This window comes from Acomys russatus, chromosome 6, assembly GCF_903995435.1.
Source record: "Acomys russatus chromosome 6, mAcoRus1.1, whole genome shotgun sequence".
NCBI classification, from domain to species: Eukaryota; Metazoa; Chordata; class Mammalia; order Rodentia; family Muridae; genus Acomys; species Acomys russatus.
This window is the reverse complement of record NC_067142.1, coordinates 34,630,489-34,654,139: the sequence shown is the minus strand read 5'-3', so window position 1 is coordinate 34,654,139 and position 23,651 is coordinate 34,630,489. Positions and strand designations below refer to the sequence as shown.

At 47.6% G+C, this 23,651-nt stretch overlaps 1 protein-coding gene across 1 annotated transcript in view; it reads right to left on the bottom strand.

Annotated features, from left to right (window-relative positions):
- Lmod1 (leiomodin 1) overlaps positions 1 to 14,275 on the bottom strand; it is a 41,097-nt gene extending 26,822 nt beyond the window's left edge. Inside the window, exon 1 of the mRNA XM_051148208.1 lies at positions 13,748 to 14,275. Within this exon, the coding sequence (XP_051004165.1) occupies positions 13,748 to 14,008 (261 nt within the window). The 5' untranslated portion in view covers positions 14,009 to 14,275. The remainder of the gene's footprint in view (positions 1 to 13,747) is intronic.
- Between the last annotated feature and the right edge of the window lie 9,376 nt (positions 14,276 to 23,651).

Below are 23,651 nucleotides of genomic sequence, written 5' to 3'. Positions count from 1 at the left end.
GATGGGCATTTCAGAGGCACTGGGGGAGCATGAGGAGGCTTGGCAGCTGTGAAGAACCAATGGACGGTCCCCAGCTGCAACAGAGGGTGGTGATGAAGGAGAAGAGTATCATTGGCTTGAGAGCGACAGGGGTGCTGGCTCACCACGGACCTCCTAAGCCATGCTAAGGAGGGTAAATTTGATCATGGAAGCCCTGTTGGGCAACTGAAGGCTTTTCTGCAGGGAGTGGCAAGATCACGGTTTCATCTTCTAATAAGACTCTGGCAGCTGAGAGAAGGAAGGGTAGGCTGCAATGTCGAGAGGAGAGAAACAGGGAGAGCAGTTAGGAGGCCATGGCACGCGTCTAGTTGGTATGTGATGTGGATGGAAGAGATGGATGTACAATACAGAGGAGCTAAGAGACCACAGAGCTAGAACAGGCAGGATCCTGTCTCTAGTAAGGTCTGGACATGGGGAGAGAAATGAGGGCTGGCTAAGCTCCAGGGCTGCGTCCTTGGTTCTGGGTTAGACGGGACTTCTAGCTGCCAAAGTGCAGAACGCAGAGGAAAAGCAGGTTTACGACTAAGGTGGGGTGTCAATGACTACTTTATTTTTAGACTGGTTGAATTTGAGACACTTGAGGTATCCAAGAGGCAACTGAATGATCTAGAACCCAAAATAGAGATTTAGGCCAAAGATAGAGACGGAGCATAGGCTGGTAGCAGTGTCTGTGGGGCAGGAGGCACCTGGGGAGACTGCAGAGGAGACGGCAATGTGCAGCCGTGACAGGGAGCCTTGTTTTCCCCAGCAACCCAGAAGAAATAATTAGAGGGGGAAAAGGAGGGGGAGGCCAGGTGAATGTGGTGTCTTGGTGCTATGGAAATGAGTGGTTTGTTTGATTTTGGTTTTTTTGAAACAGGGTTTCTCTGTGCAACAGTTCTGGCTGTCCTGAAACTTGCTCTGTAGACCAGGCTGGCCTTGAACTCACAGAGATCTGCCTGCCTCTGCCTCTGCCTCTGCCTCTGCCTCCCAAATGCTGGGTTTAAAGGCATGCGCCGCCACCACTTGGCCTAGAAGTGAGTATTTTAAGAACACAATAATGGCCCGGTGTGGTGGCCAAGCCTTTAATCCCAGTACTCGGGAGGCAGAGGTAGGAAGATCTCTGAGTTCAAACCTAGCCTGGTCTACAGAGCAAGTTCCAGGACAGACGGGGCTATTCAGAGACACCCTATCTAAACAAACAAACAAACAAACAACAAAAAAGAACAAGAGAGTGATTGTATGTCACAGTAAACAAATAGAATAAAGACCAAAGCATATGCCATGGGCCCAGCAATGGGAGGTCATAGGCTGTTCCATCAGTGCTGATAGTGTCGTGGTAAGGCAGATGCTGACAGGGGAGACCCAGTGGTAATGCTTTTTCTATAGCCTGGCTTGGAAGCAAAAGAGCTGAAATGACAGCTGCACATGGTGGCACATGCCTTTAATCCCAGCACTCGGGAGGCAGAGACGGGCGGATCGCTGTGAGTTCGAGGCCAGCCTGGTCTACAAAGTGAGTCCAGGACAGTCAAGGCTACACAGAGAAACCCTGTCTTGACAAACAAAAACAAAACAAACAGTGCTGAGATGAGACGTGGGACAACAGTTAGGAATGCCAAAGATGAAAGGAAGGGTGCTTTAAGTACCAGAGGTCCTTGTGGAGGCAGGAGCGAGTGAAATTCCAAAGTGGCTAGGGACCAGAGAAAAGATTCCGTTTAGATGAGATGAGAGAGAAGAGCTTTGCATTCAGGGATGCTAATAGGTTTTCAAGCATCTTCCCTGCTGGCATTGTGTCTCTCTGAGAAATATGAGCTGGGTCATCTGTTTAGGGTGAAAAGAGAGATGGTGGAACGCCAGGGTTTGTAGAGAATGGCTGCCTTTTGAAATAGTCTTTTAGGGGAGTTAAGAGGTGCATGGCAAGATGTCCTGGGCAGCCTCGAGGGCTCAGCTGAGGTTCTGGGCTTTTCGTTCATAGAGGTGCCGATAAGCATGGCTGTGACACTTTCTGCAGGTATGACTGGAGGTCCAGATGTGGAACAGAAACACTGACAGTCTCATCACACAGGGTGATGACTGGTTGGAGAAGATTAAACCTGAGAGTTGAGGGCAATGTTTAGAACGATCCAAAACTCAGACATAAACTAAAGAGAAAATTAAGTAAACCAAGAAGGCCCTGAGCACTCAGCTAAGCAGACAGCGGGCCACACTGGAGCAAGCTAAGACAATGAAAGGAGGAGGAACAACGTGGAAAATGCTTTTCTTTCTTTCTTTTTTTTTTTTTTTTGGATTTTCGAGACAACGTCTCTCTGTGTTAGCCTTGGCTGTCCTGGACTCACTCTGTAGACCAGGCTGGCCTCGAACTCACAGTGATCCGCCAGTCTCTGCCTCCTGAGTGCTGCAATTACAGGCATGCGCCACCACATCTGGCGGGAAATGTTTTTCTTTCTTTTTCTTTTTCTCTTTCTTTTTTATTTTCTTTATTTATGGTTTTTTGAGACAAGGCTTCTCCATTACATAGCTCGGGTTGTCCTAGAACTCATGTAGACCAGGCTGGCCTCGAACTCACAGAGATTCACCTGTTTCTGTCACCATGCCTCGCCAAAAGACACTGTTCAAGTCATCACACTTTGGAAAGCTAGAGAGTCTAGAGACAAAGAACCTAACCTGAGCTTTAGGAATGCATCTGACTCTTAGAAGACTGGGCTAAGAATGCGTGAAGGGTATGACCAAAGAGCATGCCTGCACACTGCCTGCTTTCTAAGATGGGTTCAGCTGGAAATGACTGTGACGGCTGTCTGTGAAAAGCACCTGTTATTTGCAAAGCATGGTATTAGATCACCTCCATCTTTTTGCACACTGACTTCACAAAAACTCTTGAAATTAGTAATGTCATTCCTTGAAGTGAGTCAAGCGCCTTATGTGTTTCCTAGGAATCATAGATTCCATGCCTCGATACATACCAAACAGAAATGAAGTCGTGAGTGCGAGAAACATGTTCTTAGCGTCATTGTTCATAATAGCCCCAGACTGGAAACAAGTCGCATTTCCGTTAGCAGGGAGATGGATTACCCAAATCATGATATATTTATGCAGTGGAACACTGCACAGGAATGCTATGGACAGACCAGCAGTGGTGGTGCATGTCTTTAATCCCAGCAGAGTCAGGAGGATCTCTGAGTTTGAGGTCAGCCTGGTCTACAGAGCAAGTTTCAGGACAGCCGGGGCTATACAAAGAAGCTTTGTCTCAAAAAACATAACAACAACAACAATGCTATGGATAACACCACAAATGAACTTTAGCAACAGACAGTGGAGTGAAAGACCCCAGATGGAGAACTCTGCCTATAGGAGTCCATGTAAGTGGACAAAACTAACCTATGGGGTTGGAAGACGAGATAGGTTAGCCTTGGGGAGGAAGCGCAGGTGGGTATTGCAGTGCTGTTACCCTGATGTTGAATTTCTTGACCACTCTGGTCGGCAGCCCAACTCTGTCTACACTTAACGCTTTACCCACAGCACACTTCTGTATGGCTTTTATGTCGCAGTAAAACATGTATTGGGGAAAAGCCCATTTTGCAAAGAACCAATGCAATGCAGAAAAGAATAAAAACAAAAGGAGGCGGTGCTTATGATTGTTAAGCGCTTGTGTGAGGCCACACAGTTGGTCAGTAGTGAGCGGGGAAGTCACCATGTTCCCTGGCTTGGCTTGGAGATCTGTTCAGGTCCCATTGCTCAGCTGTCAATTGGGTACCAGGATAGGACCTGCTGCCTGGGCATGGTGGCCTTGAGAACAGACCAATGCACATGAAGTAGAAAGGCTATTTGGCTTTTTAAGCATCTCTGGTGCTGGCTGTTGTCTAGTGACAGCTTGCATGCCAGATTTCTTGTCCAGAAGTGTTTTCGTGTTTTCTCTACCTCTCCCAGGGAGCGCTGAGCATTCTTCTGGTGACCTAGGCCTTGACCTCTGACAGCCTCCTCAAATTCCCCCTGCTTCAATCCAGCCTATATATGGCTGCCCGTGCTGTCTTCCCAGATCACACTGTGCACATGTGAAGGCTTCAGAGATCAGCTTCCCCACCCCCCTTCCCCACCCACCCCATCAATCTGGCTGCATCACTGCTATCTCTTTGGCTTTCCCTCCAAGCAGAGGTGAGACTCTGCCTAGAGTGTGGACCTGCCAGCTACCATGAACTCCATCCCGTCCTTTTTCCTTTCCCAGTGCCATCAAAGTTTTTCCTTCCGCTGAATTATTCCCAACAGCGTACAGACAGGCAACAAAGTTCCCTGTCTCATAAAGCCCCTCCCTGATAATACGTTTACCTTGGCTATCTTGATCAGTGTTAGGACTAGACAGACAGACAGCTTGTATTCTTCCTCCAATCCATATTCACTCCTCCCCAATCCATATTCACTCCTCTGTTAACTCCATTAGGCTCCAGCGGCTTCCATGCTGCAGGCACTATAGCTGACCCTCTGCCATATTAAACCTCTGAGCAACAAGCATGAGGTAGAGGGTGGAGAGCTCTCTTCCTTGATTCTTCTTCTTCCTGCTTCTGCGAGAGCACCAGGTTCCCTCCCACCTCTCAGTCCCGCCATTAGCTTGCTCTCCTCTTCCAATGCCTCCATGTAGATATAATGAGGTACTCTGCTCTCAGCGCTCCGCTCTCCTCTACCCACATTCCACGAGGGGTGGGAAGGCGGCTCAGTGGGTAAGAGCCCTTGCTGCCCTTGCAGAGAGCAGCTCTCAGCACCCAGCTCACAACCATGCATTACTTCATTCAATGTCTTCTGGCTTCTGTGGACACCAAGCACACACGGGGTGCACATACACAGAAGCAAAACATTAAATAAAGAAATCAGAATAAAACAGTTTGGTTTTAGGGATTTGTTTTGTTTTGTTGTTTTTTTGTTTTTGTTTTTGTTTTTTTTTCCACGACAGGGTTCCTCTGTGGAGCCTTGGCTGTTCTGCATTCCCTTTGTAGACCAAGCTGGCCTCGAACTCGCATCGATCTGCCTGCCTCTGTCTCTGTCTCTGGGATTAAAGGTGTAAGCCACTACACCTGGCTTAGTTTTAGCTTTGAAGACAAAGTTTCTCTGTGTAGCCCTGGCAGTCCTAGACCTAACTAACTCTGTAGACCAGGCTGGCCTCGAAGTCACAGCCTCTGCCTCTGCTTTCCAAGTGCTGGGATTAAAGATGTGTGCCACCACCACCTTACTCCCAGAAAAAAAAAAAAAAAGTCTTAATGAGTTAAATATCATTCACATATTAATGGTTCCTTCAACTCTCTTTCCTATGGAGTCCAAGATTTATACACCTCCTGGCAACCTAGTATTTCCACTTGGAGATCTTATTAGCAAATGAACTTAACTAATGGATTCTATTTAAAATTCTGCCGATTCCCAAACCACTGCCGTGGTGTTTGCCATCTCAGGAAGTGGCATCAAATTAATTCAATGGTCCAGCTGTGGTGGTGCATACTCTGAAATCCCAGCACCAAGGCAGAAAAATGGTGTGTTTAAAGACAGCCCAGGTACAAACTGAGACCACGTCTCAAAACACACAAACAACACCATCCTAGTACCACAGCTCCTCCTTTTCCCTCAGTATGTCAGCCAGTACTTGTACCTCTTGTCCCAACAAATCATCCTTTCCGAGGGGAGCGCTACCTGCTCCGCTGCTCTCCGCCTCCTCCCTGGCATTCCTCCACTCCACTCATCTGAAAGCTCTCAGACCGAGGCTCTCAGTAGCACAGTTCAGAGCCATGTCTTTCCTGCTCTGGCCCCTCCGGCTGCAGACTCCAGCTGCTGGGGATGTATGTATGTGGCTGTTGTTAGTGTCCTTGCCTACCATGTATGAAGCCTGAGGTTGGATGCTCAGGACCACACAAGCATGGGTGTAGAGTACATGTTTACCTCCGCAGCACTCGGGAGACAGATGCAGGGGGATCAAAAGTTCAACATCATCCTTGGTTATATGTTAAGTTTGAGACCAGTCTGGGCTACGTGAGACCCCCAATCTCAAAAAACAAAACAAAACAAAACAAAAAACAACAACAACAACAAAACCCAAACCAAATTTTTGGCTAGGGGTGTATTTTGATGGTGGAGTACTTGGTTAGCACATGCAAAACTCTGGGTTTGATCTCCGTCACCACGTAAATAAACTAAGAGACAAACCAAATCCCTCAGTTCCCCTAAAGCACTATCTGAACCTTCTTCATCTCCTCCAGCTCTGCCCCAATTACTGTGGCCTGAGTTTCCTCAGGCTGCAATAAACTGCTCCCCTCTCAAGGCCTTCACGTGACCGCTCTCTATGCTTGGAAGGAGTTTCTCCGGGCCTTTCATAGCTGACTTTGTCCCAGACATTGAATGAGTGTCACATTTTCACCCCGATGATCATGTTGGAAACGGGCCACGACTATAGTCAGATGCTCTTTCTTTAAGCAGCTTTACACTTCTTTTTAAAATTATATACAAGATATTATATGATACGTATAAATGTGTGTGTGTGTGTGTGTGTGTGTGTGTGTGTGTGTGTGTTGTTTATCGTACTGGCTGGTTTTTTGTCAACGTGACACACAAGCTAGGATTATCTGGGAAGAGAGAACCTCAATTGAAAAAAAAATATCTTCATCAGATTGGTATACAGGCAAGGCTGTTGGGCTATTTTCTTGGTCAATGCTTGATATGGAATGACCCAGCACACTGTAGCTAGTGCCACCCCTGGGCAGGTGGTCCATGGAAAGCAAGCCAGTAAGCAAGCATTCCTCCATAGTCTCTGCTTTGGTTCCTGCCACCAGGTTCCTGCCCTGCTTCAGTTTTCACCTTGGCTCCCCTCAATGATGCGGACACGCAAGCCAAATAAACCCTTTCCTCACCAGGTTGCTTTTGGTTATTCTCTTTACGATAGCAACAGAAAGCAAGGTACGATATTCTAACCTGACCGTGAAGATGAACATAATCTCTGTGGTGATAGGACCAGTCTCCATGCTATTCACTGTCCTAGCATTTAGGAAATGCCTAATATAGTAAAACCTCAATGAATATTTGAGAAATTGATGATTCAGTTGAGTCCTCCTTGATCTTATAAGCATAAAACATGATTCATGAGTTCTGTGTATAAAGGGAGTGAGGAGCCTGGGTACAGGCTGGAGCCTAGGGTTAAACTGTGTGAGGCTCTGGGTGCTATCCATCTTTAGCACTAAAAGGAGCTAAATAGCGGGAAGAGGAGTAGCCTGAGTTGGATTGAGGGGAAGCAAGAAAGCAAATGTTCATGAGTCTTCAGTACCACACTTCCAACCCAGCACACTTCCTGGAGCCCTTTGTAGATTTCTGAGCCTTAGCACTACCCCAGGACCAGCCACTTGAGCTTCCAATTGACGGACGCTTCCAATCGGCCAGGCACAGTGACGGGACGATCATGCAATCAGCAGAGCAGGATGGACTCCAGAGCTGCTTGGACTCTGTAGAGACGATTCCAACCACTACACTCCCCACATCCAGCAGCCACAGTGCGACCCTCAGGAAGCCCTGGCCTGAGGACCATGCGCCTCAGCACAGGAGGCGGGCATTCTGTTGGCCCTGCCCCCTCATCTGGAGTCTCTGAGCCTAGGGATCCCGAACCGGGAAGAAGTGAGGGCAGGGGAGGGTGGGGGGTGGAGCAGGAGGCCTTTCTATTCCTAGCTGTTTGTAAACACTGTCCTGACGACCTGGCCTGGCCTGTGCAGTGGACCCCAGAGAGAGCTGAAGCCAGAACTCCCTAAGTAGCCCTGGCTTTTCTGAGATCATGCTGGGATGGAACATGACGGACCAGGAGAGTTCTCCATGCCTGAACCGTCCCTTAGCTCTCCCCTTTCTGCCTTTTTTTTTTTTTTTTTTTTAAGAACCAGTAAACCTGTATGGGTCCTTCAGCCTGGGGGTGAGAGATAGGTAAAATAAGGGCCACTGCACTCTTAAATTAGGTGGCTGGAGCCAGGCAGAAATCAAGGAATAACCCTGTCTCCTTCCTTAAATTCATTTCTTGCCTTTCTCCTTTCCTTTCACCCCCTTGTCGTCATCACCTCACTCCCACGGGCAGAATTTTTTAAATGTTATTTTGGCCCCTCTACAGGTACAAAGCCTGAAGAATTTGGATTGAAGAAAGGGTCTCTCCTAATGAACTAAACTCTCAGTACCTTACCTTGTTTAATCCTCCAGTAGCCCTTCAAGGCTGATTTTTATCATTCCTACTAGATAAGTAGTGGAGCTGGGGAAGCTAAGCCAGTGATGGGGTTGGTAATGCCCTTGGCACCAGCACATGCTAAATAAGATACTGCCCTCTCTTTCTCACTAAGGCCCTCAGGTGAGAGGCCCTGAACAAGAGCTCATACCCCAAACATCAAACACCTCTTTCTGCTGGTTATGCCTAGTGTGGGTCAATAAGCACAAAACAGGCTGATCTGTCAACCAGGATATTCCTGTTTATCCAACTTGGCAGGCACATGAACGTCAGCTTCTTCTGCCCTCCACCTCTATGCTTTGTGGCCATTCTTGCTTTGAGTGTACACACACACACACACACACACACACACACACACACACACACACACATGCACACACACACACATGCACACACGCATGCACGCATGTGTACACATGTTGCAATCTCTCTTAGCACCTATCACTCAAGGCTTGCCTACTCTGAGCCAGCTGTGGGCATACTGGCATGAGCTGACACCATCACTCCACAATCTCTTGGAGGAGAGAGAGGGGCTGGGACCATGAAGTCTCTGAAACCCTGCCGCTTGCAACTGTCCTTGCTGCTGGCGGCAGCCGGTCTTGGTCAGCAGCACTCAGGCCCTACTCTGAAACCATTCCCACCTTCCTCTCATCGTTGGGCCATTTCATACTCGCAAGTCCTTCTCGTTCCTGTGCATCTGGTGTGCCCCTTCTCATGTTTTCCATCTAGGCACACTCTCGAGTTCTCACAACAAAAAGGGACAAGCAGCACACGCCACACGCGTGCTGCAGATGGGATCTACCTCTGCTGCCTGGCTTGAGCAAGAGTCTTTTTCTTTTCTTTTCTTTATTTTGTTTTTTAGAGATAGGAATTCTCAGCATAGCCTTGTCTGTCTGTCCTGGAAAGCTCCCTGTAGACCAGGCTGGCCTTGAACTCACCCCAAGCCCCCTCTCCCCGAGATCCGCCTGCCTCTGCCTCCTGAGTGCTGGGATTAAAGGCATGTGCCATCACAAAGCCTGTCCACAAAATTCTTTAAATATTATGTACACAACCAACAAAAGATTTAAAAACCACACGTAGAGACAAATACCTGTAGGTCCAACCTCCTAGCTAAAGTCACCTGCTTTTCCAAAATACAGAAGGAGGTGGCTTTGAAAGTTAGCTAGCCTTTCTAGGTGTGTGCTTGTGCCTACCTGGGTCACCAGGCCCCCATCACCTCTTCTGCCCTTTCTACCCTGGTCTCCAGAGCTATTTTGAGTGTGTACCAGTTGGGGTTAATCTCTTTAATCAGTGAGCCGAGTTGCCTGCTGTACTCCCAACTAACCCAGCTATCTGCAAAGGGCATTCTGAGGATTGGTGCGTGGGTGGCCTCAGGCATTCCCATTCAAGCAGGGAGTGAGGGGCATGGAGCTGAGTCGAGGTGTAGAGGAAGGGGCTGCGGAGGCTGAGTGGCAGCAGGAGGCTTGCAGCCAGCAGTGGGTTGCTCAGAGTCTCAAGTTAACCTCTAGGGAAAACCTAAAAGAGCTTGCTCCGCTCCCTGGCTCAGCTGCCCTGGCCCCTGACCCCGGTTTCATCAGGTGCTAATCCTAGGTCCCTGTCACCCTAGGGAGAAGGCTAAGGGAGGTAGGCCCAGAGGTCCCTCCCCACTTGGGAAGGGAAGAGAATAAGAGTTGACCTGTTGGGGATCAGGTCCCTGAAACATGAGACAAGGACTGCTTCACTCCACTGCTGGCTTATGCTCTGGCTGAGGGCTCTGTCTTCCACCTGGGCTAAAGGAGAACTCCCAGAGGCCCAGGGAGAAGACAGGCTGCCAGATCCACCCCACTTACAGGCAGGACAAGAAGCCTGCCTCCAGCCTTCCTTGAGTCCCTCGCTAACTAAAATTTATTTCATTCTTAGGTGGGTGGGAGGTCTTATGTAATTATCTGCCTCCTGAAGCGTATATGCTGGTGAGGGAAACAGCCAGGAAAGCAGAAAATTACAAAAGAGAGGGGCACGGGTAGGTGCCACAACAGGACAGACGCTTGCCATGAGCAAGGCCCTGGGTCCAATCACCATCACCATTGGGGGGGAGGGGTGCGTTGCCCGCGGCAAAAAAAAAAAAAAAAAAAAAAAAGGCGAGTCAGCAAGAGGGAAACCGCTTGCCATGCAAACCTGACAACATGAGTTACATCCTTTGGAACCTACAGTGGAAGGAGAGAACTGACCCCTGAAAACTGTCCTGTGACTTCCACACGCACAGCACAACACCCACGAGCACCCCCTTCCCTAAAGGACCCTCTCCTGAAGGACAGAACGCTATGGCGCTGGAATGCTCAATCAAGGTGCTCGGCTTTGCCTAAGAGTCCGAGATGACTACCTGGAGGCGGTAACCTGGAGGAGGGATGGGAGGAATAGTCCATAAAAACTATGCTAGGGCTGGGTGGTGGTGGCGCACGCCTTTAATCCCAGCACTCCGGAGGCAGAGACAGGCGGATCGCTGTGAGTTCAAGGCCAGCCTGGTCTACAAAGCGAGTCCAGGACAGCCAAGGCTAACACAGAGAAACCCTCTCTCGAAAAACAAAAACAAAAAAACTATGCTAAACGATTCAAAAGATCCCTGGAATTTTACACACACACACACACACACACACACACACACACACACACACACACACCTAGGCAGGAAAAGCTGAATGGACTTGCTTACCGTTCTTGATTTCTATTCTTTCTTAGTATGGTAAGCAGCAAACAAAAGCAGAGGACAATGTAATGAACACCCATGTGGACCGAGCTTCAACGGACGTAATTCCTGATCAGCCCTGCTTCATTTGCACCCCATCCCTGTCATTTTAAAGCAACCCTCCCCCCCACCTCCACCCCCGGCTCAATCAATCTTCCCAAGAACATTTCATTACTTTTATCTAAAACATAAACACTCTTTTAAAAGCATGCTCAAAATGCCATTGTCCCATCTACAGGAGTTAGCTAAAGGTCCTTAATACCGCCCTGTATCTTTCCCAGGTTGACACCTGGCTTAATAGTCAGTGGTACTCCTCAGAAAGTGGGGAGACCGGCCTCCACCCAGACTGTCATGGCCACTGTTGCTGTTCACCTGACAACATGCAAGCATCTCTCTGGGCTGTCGCACGTAGCTACTGTATAACCCTAACAGAGCTCAGATAGCACAGGGTCAGGAGGCACCAAGACCCTGAGTTCAGCCATATAAACTGGGCATGGTGGCATGTGTCCATAATCCCACTGCTACGGAGCTAGAAGCAGGAGGGTCGGTTGTTCAAAGTCAGCCTTACCAGCTGTTGTCCAGTTTGATGCAAGCCAGAGCTCTGTGAGAATCTGTCTAAAATATAAAGAAGCAAGGGCCGGCATCAGCTCCCTTGATTCACTCTGATATCCTAATGTGACGGGAAGAAGGAAGGTACAAACTTCAAAGTTGGGCCGGTCACTCATTAGCTGTGTTGCTCTGAAACAGGTATTAGCCTTTTTGTAACTTTTTTTTTTTTTTTTAATAATGGGGATAAAAATCTCTCTCTCCTAAGACTGTCAAGGCTTCTGAAAGTGAAGGCTGGTGTGGTGGGCATGTGGAGGCTTCCACAGGTCTGGTTCATTGGTTGGCTCACTATCAAATTGATTGGTTTACTACCGGCAGGTCTTTATGATCAGAGAAGGCCCAGGCAGCAAGAGCTGGAGCTAGTCCCTCAGCCTGGCACTCACACTCTACAGCTATACCTGAGCACCCATGCTTTGCTTGTTTGCTCCGGCCATGAATTAAAGGGACAAGTCCCTAGACTGAAGGGTGGGCAGGGCTGGGCAAGGGCAGAGATTTGCTTTGGGCTAATTTCTTAGTTGCTTTACTAAAATGAGTTGGTAATCTCGCGCTGCCGGTTACTGAGTGTCTGTGCGCCAGGCTCTGCTGAAGCACTTTCCATCCCCCTCTTAGTTGCCCCAGAAGCAGCTTCTCTTCTCTTCAAGATCAGGGTGACTTGGAAGTGACTTAGTCATACAGACGGAACAGTGAGAGTTGCTGGGACTCATGCAGGGCTTTTCAGGTACTTACGTGGCAGGCCCTGACTTCACGCTCACTCTTGATAATAATGCTAAAGGGGCTCCGTGTTAGGGTTCACTCACATTCCCCCTGACTTACAGAGACTTCTGCCCACTACTCAATAAACCTTCCAAGCCCCATCTGGCCATTGTGCTAACATATGCCTTTTATCTGCTTGAGGAGCAACGAGTGGACTGTAGCCAACTGTCTCCAAAAGACAAGACTGGTCCTAAAGGCAGCATCTCCGACCAAGGATGCATACTCTCCCACTCTTACTCCCGCTATTGCTTGACTTGGCTCCATCTGGGGACCGAAGTGCATTCCCCCCCACCCCCCATGCAAAGCCAGGGAACTGGGAAGAGGAGGCAGGGCACACACATTCACTACAGCACTAATGTTGGACAATGAAAGTCCAGGGGCTCAAGGGTCCCCTTGGCCACTCTGAGACCCAAACGTCTTGCTTTAGGAGTAAATAAAGGCTTTCGTTTGAGGGTTGGGTGCGTAGCTCAAAGGTAGTGCCCTTACATGGCATGCGAGAGGCCCTGGGTTTGGTTCCCAGGACTGAAAACAGTTCTGTTTGACCTCAGCCTCCTCGGAGGCAAGGCAGCCATTGGGCCCAGAGCCCAGGGAATGGAAGAGAGGAGCAGAGCTGAACTCCAGAGTGAGTACTTAGGGCCGGGGGAAGGAGGGGGCGTCACAAAAGTGTCAAGACTTTAACTGAGTTTCATTTCTGCTTCCTGGCCTGGGCCACCAGATCCTCAAAGAAGGACCTATCATGTCCCCTGCACCTGTTTAATATTCATTATTATCAAAGCTGGAACTAACCTCCAAGCCCACAGGGTGAGAATCCCTGAGCCCCTCGGCTTTCCACACGTTCCCCACTTCCTGGTAAAGTCTTCAACATGGGCGGGGGGGGGGGCGAGGCGGGATTATGGGAGGCTGGTTGAGTCCAGGGGATGGCAGGGACAGGGACAGTGTTCTCACTCTTCCATGTTGTCTCCCTGTGGTCCCATCCCTTCTCTCAGGAATTGGGCCACGTCCTCCAGAACATTCCTATCAGCTTGGCTTTTCTCTTCTTGAGTAGCTAGAGACCACAGCATCACTCTTTCCCCTCCTCACTAGCACAGGATCGAGAAGACAGAAGAAACATGCTAAGAAACCAGGATGGCACCCACTCAACAATGCATTGTTCAGGGACACCTATCCCTTTTCCTATTGGGTTTTTTTTTTTTTTTTTTTTTTTTTTTTTTTTTTTGTGACTCCAAGTCTCTCTAATATATCCAACTTTTGCTTACAGTGCAAATTAAGGGTAAAGTTCACACTGCTAGCTTAGAGTGTGATAGCCTATTCTGAAACATCTGGTCCCTTGACAGTAAGAATTGTTGTAAGAAAACAAGAGTTCTAGTCATGGAGTTAGGGGGCCCAGCCTGCCTTCCCCACCCTATTTTCCTCCAGGGTGTGTCACTCACATCCATAGACATCTCCCTCTGAATAAGTTTCTTGGTCTCCTTTTCACAGAAGTTGAGCATGGCTTCCCGATTGAAAGTGCCCGAGGGCTGTTTGTCCGTTTGGTTCCTCTGCCGCAGCCCCACGGGAATGCTCCCATCCGGGTCCACCACGTCCAGCTCCTTCTCCAGCTCTTCCATCTCCTCAGGGGAGAGGGTGGACAGCAGGCTGTCGATGTCGGGGTCTTCGCTCACCTGCCGCCGGTACTTAGCTACCTTGGACATCTTGGCAAAGCGTGCAGCCGTTCTTACCGGGCCAGTGGGTGTGCTGGTGATAGGCAGGGAGGGCACGGGGAGTTCTGGTCTGGATAGAGCTAAGTGGGCTTGGGTGCGAAGCCCCGGGCTAGGTGAGGACTGCCGCTCTCTGCTCTTCTCGGTGGCTCGCTGTGCCACAGGTGCTCAGGGGACACAGCAGCCTCCCTGCAGCCCAAGACTAGTGGACCCTGCTTGGTCTAACCAACAACCAATAAAACCTGACAGCTGCCCAGGCGGAGAGGAAAAGCCAATCCCCAAGCCAGGGGGCGGGCCTGCCTCACTGTCAGAGCTGTTTGAAACTTGAGGACATTCCAGGGAATCTTGGAGCGCTCCGTGACCAAATTTAGTACAGAGCAGTTTAGCCTTTTAAAGACAAGGGGCCACGCAATGAGAAAAAGATAGAAAAATGCAAAGGCTGGCAGAAGCAGCCAGAGCCGCTGGGAGCCAGGAAAGCCGGGACCGGGCCGTGAGGTTCATTAACCGGCCAGCTTGAGGCAAGCAAGCTCTGTTTAAGAATGGATTTTACCTTTCTTTCCCTGTCACCTTTCTACTGTATTTGGTAATGTTTGGGGGAGGGAGGGGGACATAAGTCCCGGCATTTACAATCTCAGAAAAGCCAGTAGGTCTTCAAGATGAGGGGCAGCTCTTATAACCGACCCACCTATACCATTCCTTCCCCCCCCCCCCCCAAAGCAAACCTGAAAGTTGAGCATCAGCTGCCCTGATGCCTTGTCACCACTTTTCGAGAGAATAAGAGAATAGGGGGTGGGGGTTGGGGAGGTGGGGGGGGGGCGATATCCTCATTGTCCATAAAAACTGAGCACGTGAACAGTGTATGAAGGAGAGGTGGGATCTGCACAAAGGAAGAAACCCTTAAAGGGCTATCAGTCTCCGAGGCCCCAGGGCTCTTGGGAAGAGGGATCTAACCTTCCTCAGTTCCCTCCTCTGCAGGGACATCTGGAGACACCCTTCTCTGGGCACACTGAGGAGGAGCCAGCAGGCACCACCCACATATAAATCCAGAGCACAATTTAGCGTGTCTTAAGGGAAATGCAATTCTGGGCCACTGGGAGATGCTATTGCAAGAGGTCTGGCTTGTTTCATAGAAGGGCTTTCCACTGCTCATCCATCATGCTGCCCTGCGCAAGTCTCAGAGACATTCAATCTCCTGCCCCCCTCCTTCCTGCCACAAAATCCCTTCTAGAAGCCCTGGTGTAACCCATCAGGGTAGATGCTTCGATCTTTCCTGGCATCTCTCCATCCTAAGCCAGAGAGAGGCAGTCACTTGATCAGCATCTGCCGAGTCCAAAGATCATCTAAGACTAAAACTTAGCCATGGCATTTAATGCCCGCTAGTTCAGCTTTAGTTTAAGGCCGAGAGAGGGGCTGGTGCTGGCTGCTGGGACTGGAAGACAAGAATGAGGCAGGCAGACCCCAAAGGGAGAGTGGAAGGGGGGCTGAGAGAACCCTGGCAGTCGTATTTCAGTCACACGCCTCCCGCCCATCGGTTAATAGCACTTGTCGGACTTGGCTGTGAGGGCGGGTGATATAACTAAAGATACCAACCAGTGTGAACAGTTGGTAACAATAACTGTGGGGGGGGGGTCTGACTGTGCAGTGTTCCTCGCAGGCACACATATTTCATGCTTGGCCTCCTAGCTAGCAGCTCTATTTGGAATGTTCTAGACTCTTTAGAGAGTAGGTCCTAGCTGGAGGAAGTGGATCAGCAGGAGTAACCTTTTAAAAGTTCTACCTGAGGGCACGCCTTTAATCCCAGCACTCAGGGAGGCAGAACGCTGAGTTTAAAGCCAGCCTGGTTTACAAAGTGAGTCCAGGATGGCCAAGGATACAACAGAGAAACCCTGTCTCAAAACAAAAACAAAAACAAAAACAAAAACAAAAAAAACCAGAAAAGAAGCTCTACCTGAGCCAGGTACAGTGGCGCACACCTGTGACCTCAGCACTTGGTGAAGAAGAGGCAGTGGCTTGCGGATCTCTGTGAGTTCAAGGACAAACTGGTCTACAAAGTCCAGGGCAGCCAAGGCCCGGGTTCCAGGTCCCTTGCCGTCTCTGCTTCCTGGTGGTCATGAATAGCTCCTGCCACATTCTCCCACTGTCACCATGCTTTGCCTCACCACAGTCTCCAAAGCAAAGAAGCCAAGGACTATGCACAGAAATTCCTGAAACTGTGAGTCAAAATAAATGCCCATCTCTTTACATCTCTATGTCAGGTACTTGGTCACATGATATAAAAGCTGAATGCTGTTATTAAAGAAACAATTTACTTTTTGCAAATAATCTTTTTATTTACCTTTACTTTACATGCATTGGTGTTTTTGTCTGCATGTATGTCTATGTAAGACCATCAGGTCTTGGAGTTACACACAGTTGTGACATGCCATGTGGGTGCTGGGATTTGAACCTGGGTCCTCTGGATGAACAATCAATCAGTGCCCTTAACCACTGAACCATCTCTCCAGCCCCAAACAAATTATTTCAAGTAATCTGCTAAATAGCTAAGAGTTTGCAAAATGCCTCAAAGGAGAAGTGTAGAAGCCAGGCATTGAGGCACACACCTTTAATCCCAGCAGTCAGGAGCAGAGGCAGGCAGATCAAGGCCAGCCTGGTACATAAAGTGAGTTCCAGGACAGCCAGAGCTATGCAGAGAAACTCTGTTTCGAAAAACCAAACCAACCAACTAAACAAACAAATAAATATTCTATTATAAGGATATGGAGAGATGGCTCAGCAATTAAGAACACTGTCTACTCTTCTAGAGGTCTGGAGTTCAATTACCAGCAACCACATGGTGGCTCACAACCATTTATAATGTGACCTAATGCCCTCTTCTGGCCTGCGTGCATACATGCAGGCAGTACATAATAAAAACAAATAAAAAAAATTTTTTTTAAAGTGCCTCAGAAGAGGATCCACCCATCGGGCCATGATAAAACTTAACAGTTGGGAAAAATGCACACAGACACACAGACACACACACACACACACACACACATCTATTATAAGGCAAAGTAAGGTGAATATTTAATTGTTAGATACAAAGAAGCACCTGAAAGCATGGTGAACCACCATGTGGTTGCCAGGAATTGAACTCAGGACCTCTGGAGGAGCAGTCAGTGCCTATAACCTCTGAGCCATCTCTCCAGCCCCACCTGAAGCATGGTAAGAACACTATTCATTAGCACTTGTCGCAGCTTCATATTTGCCTCCTTTTAAAAAAGATTTATTTGTATTTTATGTATATGAGTGTTCCGCCTGCATTCTGTATGTGCAGCACACTTGTGCCTGGTGCCCTGGAAGTGCAGTTACAGGGTTGCAAGGTGCTGGGAGCTGACCCTGGGTGCTCTGGAAGAGCAGCTAGTACTTTGAACCATTGCTCCAGCCACATATTTCCACTTTTTTTTTTTTTTTTAAATGGTGGGGCTAGAATCTGGCTTGAACCCAGACTTTGCATCTACTTAGTAAGCTTTCTATCACTGAGATATACTCCCAGACTGTTTTAACAGTTTAGGGCAGAAATGGGGATGTTTTTTCTTGTTTGCTTTTTGAGACAGTCTTACTATGTTGCCTTGGCAGGCTTGGAGCTCACTGTGTAGACTGGGCTGGCCTCAAAAATCACAGAAATCTACCTTCCTCTGCCTCCTGAGTACTAAGGTTAAAGATGTGCACGATCACATTTGATAGCATTTATTTATTTATTTATTTATTTATTTATTTATTTATTTATTGAGAGGGGCTTACTATGTAGCTCTGGCTAGCCTGTAACTATGTAGACCAGGCTGGCCTTGAACTCACAGAGACCCTCTTACCTCCTACCTCTGAGATGCTGGGTTCAAAGGAGAGTGTTACCCTAACCAACGACCTTTTTTTCACCAATTACTATTTTCTTTCTAAAAGGTCATTTTAAAAAAAATATATATGTATATACATACATACATACATACATACATATATATATATATATATATATAGCTCTGCCTGCATGTACACCTGCAGGCCAGAAGAGGGCATCAGATCACATTATAGATGGTTGTGAGCCACCATGTGGTTGCTGGGAATTGAACTCAGGACCTTTGGAAGAGCACTCTGTGCTCTAAAAGATTGTTTTTAATCATGTGCATTTGTATACATGTGTGCATGTATATGTACAGATGGACACAATGCTCATAGTAGTCAGCAATGTTGAATCCACTGGATCTGAAGTTATAGGTGATTATGAGCCACCCAACATGGCTGCTGGGAACTGAACTCAGATCCTCTCGGAAAGCAGCACAAGCTCTTAACCACGAGTCTCTCAAGTCCCCCCCCCCCCCCTTTTTTTTTTGTTTTTGTTTTTGTTTTTTAAACACAGGGTTTCTCTGTGTTGTCCTGGCTATTCTGAACTTGCTTTGTAGACCAGGCTGGCCTTGAACTCACAGTGATCCGCCTGCCTCCTGAGTGCTGGGATTAAAGGCCTGCGCCACCACACCCGGCCCCCTTTTACTTTTTATTCTGAGATTGTGCTCACTGAGATGCCTTCGACTGGCCTGATTCACTCGATAGCCCAGGCAGTCTTTGAGCTTGTGATCCGCCTGCCTGAGACCCTTAGGAAGTTGGAATTTAAGAATGTAACACCAGGCCTGTGCATCTTTGTTCTGGGTTCTTCTCTCTCCAGCCTACTTTTCTCTTTTGTTCTCTTTCTTTCAGCAGTAACTATCCAGAAGGAGATATATATCCTTGTTGAGTATTATGTAGAGAGATACAGAGATAATTATAACACTCTTCTCTTAAAAATCTATCAATAATGTTTTAAAATTTCTGTTGTACAGAAAAATAAAAAGAGGCAAAAGGAACTGTTAGGAGACATTAGAGGACACATGAAGTGTGTGGGAAGGAGTCACTGAGCACATTCCTAGGAGACACAGACTCAGATGAGCAAGGACATGATAGTCCTTGCTCCTACCAAGCTCTCCTCCCTCCTTCCCCCTTCTCTCCCTCCTTTTTTCACTGAGACCAGATCTCACCATGCAGCCTTGGCTGGCCTAGAACTCTTAGAGATCTGCCTGCCTCCCAAGTGCTGGCATTAAAGATGTGTGTCACCATGCCCAAGCCTCCCACTGAGTCTCTGGCGCTTCCTGACATCTCTCACATCCGTTTCCGTTCTCACTGTAGCCTAGAGAAGTGTCTTCTGAAGCTGGGTGATAGTGGCGCATGGCTTTGATCCCAGCACCTGGGAGACAAATGCAATCACTCTGAGTTCTAGGCCAGCCTGGTCAAAGAGTGAGTTCCAGGATAGCCAGGGTTACATGGAGAAACCCTGTCTTAAAAAACAAACAAACAAACAAACAGAATATTTTCTGGGACCCCAGACTCTGAAGCCCCTGCAGGCATCCTCAACCTGCCCCTCTATTATCTGACAGAGCCCCCTTTCCAGCTTCCCGAGACTCTTTGTGACAAAAATGTTTGCTGTTCCCAGAAGAAGGGGCCAGGCCTGATGCAAATAACTTGGTGAATTGATTTTGGTGACTGTCTCTTCTGAGTTCTGACTTTGCTCTAGGAAAACACTAAAAGACACACATCCATCCTTCATCTAAAGCCTCCAGACTCAAATGGCAGGACTTGTGGCTTCTCAACCAATGGTGGGCCTACACCTACAATCAACGGTGGGCCTACACCTACAACCAACGTTGGGTCTATGCCTACAGCTAATGATGGGTTTACGCCTACAACCAATGGTGGGTCTACACCTAAAATCCCTGTACCTTCTCTGTCTCAGGCTCTCTATGAGTTCCAGGCCAATCTGGTCTACAACAAAGCAAATTCCAGGACAGCCAGAGGTGTAACACAAGGAAACCCTGTCTTGGGGGGTGGGAGGGTAAGGAGTGGAGTTATTGTTGTTTTGGTTTTGGTTTTTTATCAAGACAGGTCTTGCTATGTAGCCCTGGGTTACCTGAAACTCACTAGTCAGGCTGGCTTTAAACTCCGAGATCCATCTGAGTTCAAGGCCAGTCTGGTCTACTTAGTGAGTTCCAGAACAGCCAGGGCTACACAGAGAAACCTTGTCTTAAAAACAAAACAAATAACCAACAAACAAAACAATAAACAAAATCCTCTAGGGGCTGGAAAGCTGGCTCAGTGCTTAAGAGCTCTTCCAGAGGAGCTGGGTTCAATCCCCAGAACCCACATGGCAGCCCACAACTATCTGTAACTCCAATTCCAAGAGATCCAACACCTTCATACAGGCAAAACTCCAATGCACATAAAATAAAAATACATAAACCATTAGAAACAAGAAAAAGAAAAAACAAAAACAAAACCTCAGATACCCACCTGCCTCTGTCTCTTTAGTGCTGATGTGAAAGATGTGCGCTACCAAGCAGGCCCTTAAGTGGCTTTTCAAGAGGGCGGATGACCTTAAGAAAGTCACCTTCTCACGAATACAGAGTGGCAGTATAGTATGGCAGGTGAGACTGGCTCTGGAGTCAGACGACACTGGGCTCAAATCTGAGACATGGAACCTGTGTAAGTTGTTTAACTTCTCTGAGCCTTCAGGAATGGAAAATGTAAGTGCTAAGAGCATTTACCTTTTTCCTTTAGGGGAAAAAAAAACTTGAGGAGGATCTACCACATAGTTATGGAGTGAATGTAGGTTTCTTTTTTTTTCTTTTATTTTCTTATTTATTTATTTATTTATTTATTGAATCCAGGGCTGTGTGTATGGGAGGCAGAGGCTTTACCACTGAGATGCATCTCCAGTCTTCTTCTTCTTCTTCTTCTTCTTCTTCTTCTTCTTCTTCTTCTTCTTCTTCTTCTTCTTCTTCTTCTTCTTCTTCCTCCTCCTCCTCCTCCTCCTCCTCCTCCTCCTCCTCTTCCTCCTCCTCTTTCTCCTCCTCCTCTTCCCTCCTCCTCCTCTTCTTCCTCACCACCACCACCATCATTGGTTTTAAAAAACTGATTTATTCATTTTGTTTGTATGAGAACGTAAACAGGTGCTCTCACATGGGTGGAGGGCAGAGCTTGAGGGACTCAGTTCTCTCCTTCCACATGTGGGTTCTGGGGATCGAGCTCAGGTTGTTTGACTTGGCAAGAACCTATTCTCTCTGAAGCATCTTGCTGATCCTATTTTGGTAGGTTTGATTTTTCTAAAGATTTCTTTCTTTAAAAAAAAAAAAAGATTTATTTATTATATGCACAATGTTCTGCCCACATTACTGCCTCCCCACCAGAAGAGGGCACCAGATCTCATTATAGATGGTTGTGAGCCACCCTGTGGTTGCTGAGAATTGAACTCAGGACCTCTGGAAGAGCTTTAACCTCTGAGCCATCTCTCCAGGCCTCAAGATTTCTTTCTTAATTTTTATTTATGTGTATATTTTTGTGCCTGCATAAGTTTACATGCATTATGTGTGTGTGCAGGTGCCTAAGAGGAGGCCAGAGGGTATTGGTGATAAAAGATATTTGATGTGGGTGCTGAAAACTGAATATGGGCCTTCTGCAAGTCTACCGTGTTTGGTGAAACAGGGCCTCATGTAGCCCGGACCAACATCAAGTTTTCTCTTAGTGTGTGACATCACACCTGGCCTTTTAAAATGTGTGTCTGGGTGGGTTTTCATTCTTGTTTGTTTTTTGAGAACAGGGTCTTCCTATGTAGTACTGGCTGGCCTGGGACTCAATATGTAGATCAGGCTGGCCTCGAACTCACAGTGAATTCACTTGCCTTTGCCTTTCAATTGCTGGGATTAAAAGTGTGCACCACCAGGTCTGGTCCCTTTTAAAATTCTGATACAAGGTCTTACTAAGTTGCTCCTTGAACCTGGGATCCTCTGGATTCAGCCTCTCAAGTTGCTGGAATTGCATGCCTGTGCCATCAGCATGGCATGAGGGATGCTATCCAAAATCATGTGCAGAAAGTGTAACAGCATCAGACATACAGGAAGCACTGAGTAATACTTACTATTACAGGTCATATCGCTGTGTGACACACGCACACACTTGTAGTCATTTCTGCTGAACTGAAACATTCTCCCTTAGAGGGAAGATTCAAGAAGAAAGCTAAGAGCCGGGCATGGTGGCGCATGCCTTTAATCCTAGCATTCGGGAGGCAGAGGCAGAGGCAGATGGATTGTTGTGAGTTCGAGGCCAGCTTGGTCTACAAAGTGAGTCCAGGACAGCCAAGGCTACACAGAGAAACCCTGTCTCAAAAAGCAAAACAAACAAAAACGAACAACAAAAAGAAGAAAGCCAAGAGTGGTGGGCATAGGCTTTTATTCCCATCAAAGGTAGATGCAAACACTTTGATTATCTGTGGACCCAAGTTAATGTTCTAGGCCCAGAACAAAGCATGGAGGTAGAGGAATTCTCCCCGTTCCTCCTACTGCTGACTCATCTAATCTAGTCTACTCCTGTTTTGGATTCGATTTACACATGTGGCTGTCCTGGTTCTTAGGCCTCTGTCTTCAGATGGAATTACAATACCAGCTTTCCTGGGTCTATAGTTTGCAGATACAGAGACCATGGGCCTTTCCAGCCTCTGCAATCACAATTGTCAATTCATCATCCTATCTGTCTGTCTATCTATCTATCTATCTATCTATCTATCTATCTACCTACCTATCTGCCTTTCTATCTACATATCTGCCTACTATTGGTTCTGTTTCTCTGCAGAACCTGACTATTGCTGGTGATCGAGTCAAAGGGACCAACCACATAAAAGATAGATGCATAAACATATTAACTCCCAGGTAGATGAGAATGGCTATGAGCAAAGGACAAAGCGCTCCCAGCAAACACACAGTTCCTGTAGGAAGCAAAAGAACATGGTCAGAGCTCAGCATGTTTCTGGATCCATATTACAGGATGCCAGGCTTGTTTCATGGATGCTGGGGTCCAAATTCCTGTCCTCAAAATTAGAACCATCTCTCCATCTCCAGTCCTTTTTTTTGGGGGGGGGGTTGGGTTTTTTGAGGCAGGGTTTCTGTGGAGCCTTGGCTGTCCTAGACTGCCTGCCTCTGCCTCCCGAGTGCTGAGATTAAAGGCATGCACTGCCACACCTGGCCTCCAGTCCTCTTTTTAAGCTAACTTCAAACATTAAATCATCCCAAGTATCAGATTTCACTACAATGCTTACATTTTCTCTGTGTACTTGAGTCCCATGGCAACATGGAGGTCACAGGACATAGGAGCTGGTGCTTTCCTTCCACTGTGTGGGTTCTGAGGATCGAACTCAGGTCAGCAGACTCAGCTGCAAGCACCTTTACTCACCGAGCCATTTAGTCAGACTGTATTTTGTTTTGTTTTGAGAAGACAGCCTTAAGTAGCCCAGGATAGCCTTGAACTTGCTTTGTAAGTGGGGATGCACTTAAACTTGTGGCCCTCTTGTCTCGACCTCTCATGCTGAGATTACAGGCACACACCACACCCAGCTTTAGATGACTACTTTGAAGATATTTTATTGCTGTTCTGTAGCTCTATGGAGGAATGCCCATTATCGTATTCTATTGTTTATCATATTGACTTTCCCATAAAATAAGTACCTATATTTATAAAATAAGAAGAACCATGGATATTTTGCCTGTGCAATGTCTGTGTATCTCAAGTGGGCCCGGTGCCTTCAGGG